This window comes from Nuphar pumila, chromosome 10 (genome assembly GCF_984573655.1).
Source record: "Nuphar pumila chromosome 10, dmNupPumi1.hap1.1, whole genome shotgun sequence".
NCBI classification, from domain to species: Eukaryota; Viridiplantae; Streptophyta; class Magnoliopsida; order Nymphaeales; family Nymphaeaceae; genus Nuphar; species Nuphar pumila.
This window is the reverse complement of record NC_143258.1, coordinates 83185134-83192055: the sequence shown is the minus strand read 5'-3', so window position 1 is coordinate 83192055 and position 6922 is coordinate 83185134. Positions and strand designations below refer to the sequence as shown.

The window sequence follows — 6922 nt, the reverse complement described above, 5'->3', positions numbered from 1 at the left end:
AATAACATCAATATAACAACTGCAAAACCCATAGTATTAATGACAACATCAATCAAGACAACAACTCAAACATGTGCTGACAAGAAAGGCAACTAACAGAGCCAAGCGCTTTAATGAGAAAGATAAATTCAAAGTCGGCATTTAATCCATGAGCTTCCACACTTACCAAGAAGGCTTTGAAATAAAAGTAATCCGTGACTCACTATTGATCCCTCGTTTTCAATTTTTGAGTTAAAAAGGTCATATACCTATCCTTTTTGCAGAATATGGATGCAAACCAGGAGACAGGCTCATACTTTATTACCATGTATACTGTACTTGTTGCTAAGTGTTCCAATAATAAATGATAATTAAAGTAGTGAATGCTCCACAAGCTGGAGTTTCATCTCAATAGTCAACAGCAAACAGTTTTCTATAGGGATTCCTCCTGCCAAAGTTAAAATAGTCATTCAGTTTATCGGGACATAAAGCAGGTTCTCCAAAATAGGGCCACACACACCTTTGACATATATTTATGGTCTCTACTTTCTCGTGACACTGAAGCAGGATCCCCCAATAAGGAGTCTTGAGGCTCACCTAAACATCATATATAAATACATCACGAAGAATCTTCTTGCTCTTGGATTGCATGACAGCACACTGTTCCATCCTTTAGGCTGATTAGCTTAATCATGTTTATTTTGACAAGCAACATTTTCTTTGGAATAGGTTGAAAATTTGGGACAAAGGTTGGTCTTTTTAACTTTTATTGTCCGACTCTCCCCCACTGAATCTTTCAGCACTCGGCAGTGATTTATTTTGACTTCCCATCCTCATGCAGATGGAACTTTTGCTATTGAACAAAGTCAAAGTCTGTTTGATGAAAAAGGAAAAAGAAATGAAGCCAAGAAAAGGGGAAAGGAAGGAGAGAGATAACAATATACAAGTAAAATTTTTACATCCTGTCACATGCTTCCTTCTCCTCTGTGGTAAAGAAGTCAAGCCTATTATCTGCCAACCTTGATGCATACGCAGCTTTCTTGTATTCATACCAGGTGAACTCCTTATATTTGGACTTCTCTTCTCTCAGAAACAATGGCAATGGTGCCAATTTTGCAGTCAGAGATGGAGCACCAAAGTAGATCATTGACAGTCTAGACTTCTTACCATTAGCCAGAACTCTGTGTCGGACGCTCCTAAATTTTCCGTTTGTGAAAACCTGTGATAAAGATGTGCAGAAAAATAGAAACATCAAACACCAACAAAAAAAAACAATCTTCATCGAAAGGAGTTTTTTTCCAGGACTTTTGTGTTGGTACCTGCATGGCATCACCAACATTGATGAAGAAGGAGTTCTGGTCAGGAGGGACAGAGAGCCAACTCCCATCTCTCATGCATATCTCTAGGCCTGATGTATTGTTTGATCTCAAGACAGTTAGTATCTGTGGATCTGTGTGCTCCCCAAAACCAATGAGATTGTGCTTCGAAGCATTCAATTCTGGACATGGTGGATAATGATTCAGCCTGAACACAGAGTCACTCTTTTTGTCCATCAAGTATTGGCTAAAGGTATTCCTTGGTTGAATCTTCAGTCCTGCTGCTATCAATTCAAGTATTTGACAAGCCAAACTCCTCACTGCAGATGTGTATTCACTCACTGCTTTACTGTAAAATAAGAAAATGGAAACCGAATGAGAACAAGAAAATGACGTATCCTTGAAATACTAACAAAAAGTCGAGTTTTTCCTCCAAAAACTAATTTCTATTACCAGAAAGAACTTGGGTTGTATTTGGAAAGAGGCATGGATCCCTGAGAAGTTAGGGTAGGATCAGCCTGCAAGAGAAGGTACTCAATCCAGCCTACATCCCCATTAGGCCCTATCTTTCTGTTACCATAACCAAATGGGCTAGCAGGTCCAGCTTTTTCCTTATCAGACAGAGGAAGTGAGAAGAACTTGACAGTTTCAGCCTCCAATATTGACATGAACTCCATTGGGATTCCATGATTGATGACTTTGAAAAAACCAAACTCTTCACATGCCTTCACTAGCTCAGATTTGCTGCCAGGGAGGGAGAGGTCTATGATAGGGATACCAGTAAAATTTGCTGGTTTCTGGTTTTTTATCAGAGAGAGTTGGTCTAACGCTGGATTTGAGAGTACCACCATGGTTCTTGATTCAAGTCTGTGCAGCAAGAGGAGGAGATATTTGGAGATGGATTGTGAAGTTTCCTGTACTCCTGATGTGGGTGATAGAGATGAGGCAATTCTGGACACTGGTTTAGGGGATTTGGGTGATCTGAACTGCAGTAGAGGATACAGGGTTGAGAAGATTGTGAAGCAATGTTTGTGGGTGATACAAACTTACAAAAAGAAAGATGAGGGAACAAGGGGGAGAAACTTGGTATGTGTGAGGGAAAGATGGAGTGCTATTTATACTGTTGGAGGGAATGGGAGGTCATGAGCTATAATTAAAAGGTCAAATTGTGCAAAGATACCCTTTCATTATTTTTATTTTTATTTGTCATATCAAAATTGATTGGGACACTTCTAAATCAACGACAGTATCAAAAGATTACAAATTTAAAACAGCGAACCTTCTCAATCCCAAAATTTTTTAGTGTACCAAGGTATCACTTTCCACTGTATATGAGAGAGAGAGAGAGACTGGGTGCGGCTGCAAAAGCGGAAAGTCATTCTGCACATGAACGAAAATACCAATGGGATTTGAAATCTTTTTATGTTCTTGTCATCCAATGATAAGGCAGATATCTTGCTTTTAAGCTGTAAAATTGCCTAGATATGCCTATCTGAATAGATGGGTGCTAGGTTCCTGAAGTTACTGTATAGAGAAAGGGAGATAAGGGAGTTAATTTTAGAATTTTTTTGATGAACTAATTTTCAGTTATACATTTTATTCATGAAATTAAAGTTACAAATTGGGAAATAGTGTCAAGAATAGATAAAACGAGAGAGAGAGAGAGAGAGAGAATTAATTCATTAACGGCCAACCATCATAAAAGATACAGTGAAATTTTATTTTGAAAAAATGGTACATGTAGTATTAAGCGTGAACTATAGGACTTTTTTCAATGATCGAGTTGGTATCAAACCTCGACTCAACCTTTATATATATATATATATATATATATATATATATATATATATATATATATATATATATATATATATATATATATATATATATATATATATAGGTTTTTTAGATTATTTTAAAGGCAAGCTTTTATCCTCCCAGCCTTTGAGAACTGACTCAACATGTCACTGATTAAGTCAAAAATATCAAAAGACAATTTCACAAAAAAAAAAAGATTTTCATGAAAGTGACTATGTGTGGGTCATTTCTCTTTCCACTAATTAAAAAAGACAATCACACGTCTTAGTCGACAGATGGTAGCATATTCCTCATTTGACAGCATTCATTACCACCTCCTATTCATATTCAGCCCTCCCTCTCACTCTCTTTATATATATATATATATATATATATATATATATATCGAGAGGGGGAGGCAAATCTGTAATAGAATGTGCATACTGCGATAATGAGTAGAATCTCACCTATTGATGCAATTTTAGGTTTTTTTGACCATATAGATGGCTTTGGGATGATTCATTGAAAACAATCATTCTTTTTCTTCCACCGAATTAGATGTGATTAGTGTCACGGGCTTATTGAAAGCACCCTGTGGCACCTGGTGATCCCAACCAGATCAGCTTTGCGACTCAAGGAAACCAAGAATAAAAAGGTGAAAACATGGAGGTCTGAAACAATTAGACTCAGCTTTTTAAAATGAGAGTGTGCCATGATGGTATTATGTCAGAGTACTTCAGGATGCCGTTGATCTCAAGATGAACTGCATCCAAAACCTATATGAATGAGATGCCCATCACTTGGATGGGCCCCATTCTTTTTTTTCCGATGCAGTCCATGTTTTCTATAGATGGCAACCAAATGGTTTTAAATGATCGGCTCAAAATGAGCTTATTCACTGTTTGCACTTCTGACCTGATCCTCTCACTTTTAAAATTAAATATTAATATAATGTGGCCCGTTCATTTTTATTATTTTAAAAATATGTTTAAGTATTTAAATTTATTGCTTTAAAGTATGTTTTGAAATAATTTGGCTATAATAAATCTATTTGTCCAAACTTGCCCAAGAATGCATCAATAATGAGATTTTAGTCATCGAAATCAATTATTCTAAGGACAAATTTGCTACAATCAATTTGTATATCTATAATTTACTTGGGACCTCATGTAGATACGTTCAGCACATAGGCGGAGCTTGGGGGGGGGGGGGGGGGTTGTTAAGAATTAACCTTTGCATTGTGTTTTTACAGTGAAAAAAAAAATGGTTTTATGTGTCAAAGCCTTTTTTTTGAAAGGCAAGCTGGGGTTAGGCAGACCCCCACCAGTTGCACAACATACCGCTGGGTGGGTTTTGAACTTGCAACGTCCCAACACATGGTGACGTGCAATATCAGCTCCTACCAAACAAGGAGAACCTTTTTGAAGCATTATAACCATCCAATTTGGGTCACTGTAGAAACCCAGTTATATATCAGAATTTGAAAATCTAATATATATATATATATATATATATATATATATATATATATTAGTATTTACTGCTATGATGGATAAAAGAATCCTCTAGTTGAAACTCATAGGGAGAGGTTGGTTTGATCAAATTTGATGAATGTGTTCAACATGGTTAAAAATAGTGGAAATCGACCATTGGATCATAGCTTTTTGAGGTAAAAGTACGTTTTTTTGTGGTTTGAAATTTTGGTATAATATAGGCCGTTGATCTTTTAACTTTCCAAAAAACTGACATATACATCAGAAAACATTTGTCCAAAGGTCAATTTCAAATCAACTTATCTGATGTAAAAAACACTGAAAAAATAAAAGATTACATTCCTTACCCATAATGGTAACAAACATTATCCCTCTCTCTTTATATATATATATATATATATATATATATAGAGAGAGAGAGAGAGAGAGAGAGAGAGTGCAGTGTATCATCGGATGCCTCGGGTGTCAGACACGTAAGAGGCATCCATTTTTTTTCATAATTTTTTTACCTTCAAATAGGCTTGTGGCTGTCGCTAAAGGGTTTCGCCGCTCATCTTGCATGATCAGCTGCGGTAAATCGTCCGAGTGCGTGTTTGATGATGACTCTCGTCTTATATATATATATATATATATATATATATATATATATATATATATATATATATATATATATGGATCATGCTGGTGAGTACGAAACAGAGTGTAGCTTGAGATTGTTGGAAGGGTGAGAGGAGAATCAAAAGGTCAGATCTGCTTTTTAAGGCAAGGGCCCTCACGTGTGATTATAGACCCAAACGGGGTACGCATATGAGTAATGCTGGGCCCCCACAACGTACATTACAGCACAATGTGTTAGGGGACACGTGGGTGGTTTACAAGGTGGCCATGAGCCCACGGTGGTCAGCGGAGCCGCGTAGACACGCTTGGTCCCAACAATGTCGGTAAGCACTTAGTAGCCAGCCACCGGGACGAGCCAAACAGGATCTCTTGAAATTGAGATCTTTGGGTTGTTAGGGCTTATGGCTTTGATGGTCCAGCCTTAACTTGGAACTTGGAAGTTCTAGGGTTTTCTAGCCAAACATGGATTAAGTCTAACCAATGATCCAAGAAGAAAGAAAAGAAAAAAAAAGACATGGCCTTGGCTAATGGGTCAGGAATGACCTGATCGCATCCAGCGCTTTATCCAGTAGGATCAAGGTTTGTAATGAAGAGAGGGAGGTTTGATTAGCTATTCAGATCGGATTCGGATTCATAGGGTCCTATTAGCATATAGAGCTAATTGTGGTTTATGAAAATTCATACCAAACTCGAGTTTTGACCAAGATCTATAAACTTTTCAAAATAAAAACAGCAAAAACTGTTATTTTGATGTCTGGTCCAAGTCTCATTGATGTGATCCTTATAGGACCCAGGTATAGCTTCGCCTATAATAGATCCAGTTGGACATAGACCCAGTTCGGGATTTGACCCACTGGGTCCAGTAAAGGTCCAACCTATTGGCACCCTTATAGCTTTGTGTAGACATGGGCTAGCCAACTCTAGCTTTGTTTATTTGGACCATGAGACTGCTTCTTGAACTGCCATGGCTTGGGTCGACTTTGTAATATGAGAGTTCTTTAACTAGTGCCATTGTGTTCTAAACCATGATCAGAAATGAATCTTAACGTCATCTCGCTACTAGGCCACTTCAATTGTTTTGGACTATGAAATCACAAACAATGAGAACCTTTTCAGATTTTGCAAGGATTGAAAATCAACGGCCTCCAATATACTAGAAATTTTCAACCTTTGAAAATTCATAATTTTATATCAAAAAAATAAGAATCAAGAGTCAATTTCTACTATTTTGTCCATGAAGTTAAATTTGATCAAAACGGCCTCTTACTATGAGTGCCAACCAGGGGGTTCCTTACCAGGGTACCAAATACTTTTCCATTATATATATATATATATATATATATAATGTGGCGTAGCTAGGATTCATGTGAGGGGTGGGGGCAAACAGGGGTGTATCAAAAAAAAAATTTGTGTGATAGTCGGGGGTTCGGGGGCAGCGCCCCCCCCCCCAAAAAATTTTATTTTTGAGATAAAATAAAAAATGGCTATAATTATTAATAAAAATCTATTTCATATGGACGAATCAAACTATTTGCTGCAGTCAGGGCTGGGCTACAAAAATGGATAAAAATCTATTTCATATGGAATCAGGGCTGGGCTAGGACTGGGCTACAGCCCAGTCCTGCCCCCCCTAGCTACGCCTTTGTGTGTATATATATATATATATATATATATATATATATATATATATATATATATATATATATATATATATATATA

At 37.0% G+C, this 6922-nt stretch overlaps 1 protein-coding gene across 1 annotated transcript; it reads right to left on the bottom strand.

Annotated features, from left to right (window-relative positions):
* Positions 1 to 835: 835 nt before the first annotated feature.
* LOC149827091 (gibberellin 2-beta-dioxygenase 1-like) lies at positions 836 to 2316 on the bottom strand. The gene is made up of 3 exons (XM_090020222.1): positions 1749 to 2316; positions 1299 to 1644; positions 836 to 1198 (listed from the first exon to the last, which is right to left on the bottom strand). The coding sequence occupies exons 1-3, from the start codon at positions 2144 to 2146 to the stop codon at positions 935 to 937; spliced, it is 1008 nt and encodes a 335-aa protein (XP_089876348.1). The 5' UTR covers positions 2147 to 2316; the 3' UTR covers positions 836 to 934.
* Positions 2317 to 6922: the final 4606 nt, after the last annotated feature.

Coding starts and splice junctions, on each gene's coding strand:
- LOC149827091 (XM_090020222.1), bottom strand. CDS start 2,146: ATGGTGGTACTCTCAAATCCAGCGTTAGACCAACTCTCTCTGATAAAA. Junction 1,645..1,748: donor TACAACCCAAGTTCTTTCTG/GTAATAGAAATT, acceptor CTTATTTTACAG/TAAAGCAGTGAGTGAATACA. Junction 1,199..1,298: donor ATGTTGGTGATGCCATGCAG/GTACCAACACAA, acceptor TCTTTATCACAG/GTTTTCACAAACGGAAAATT.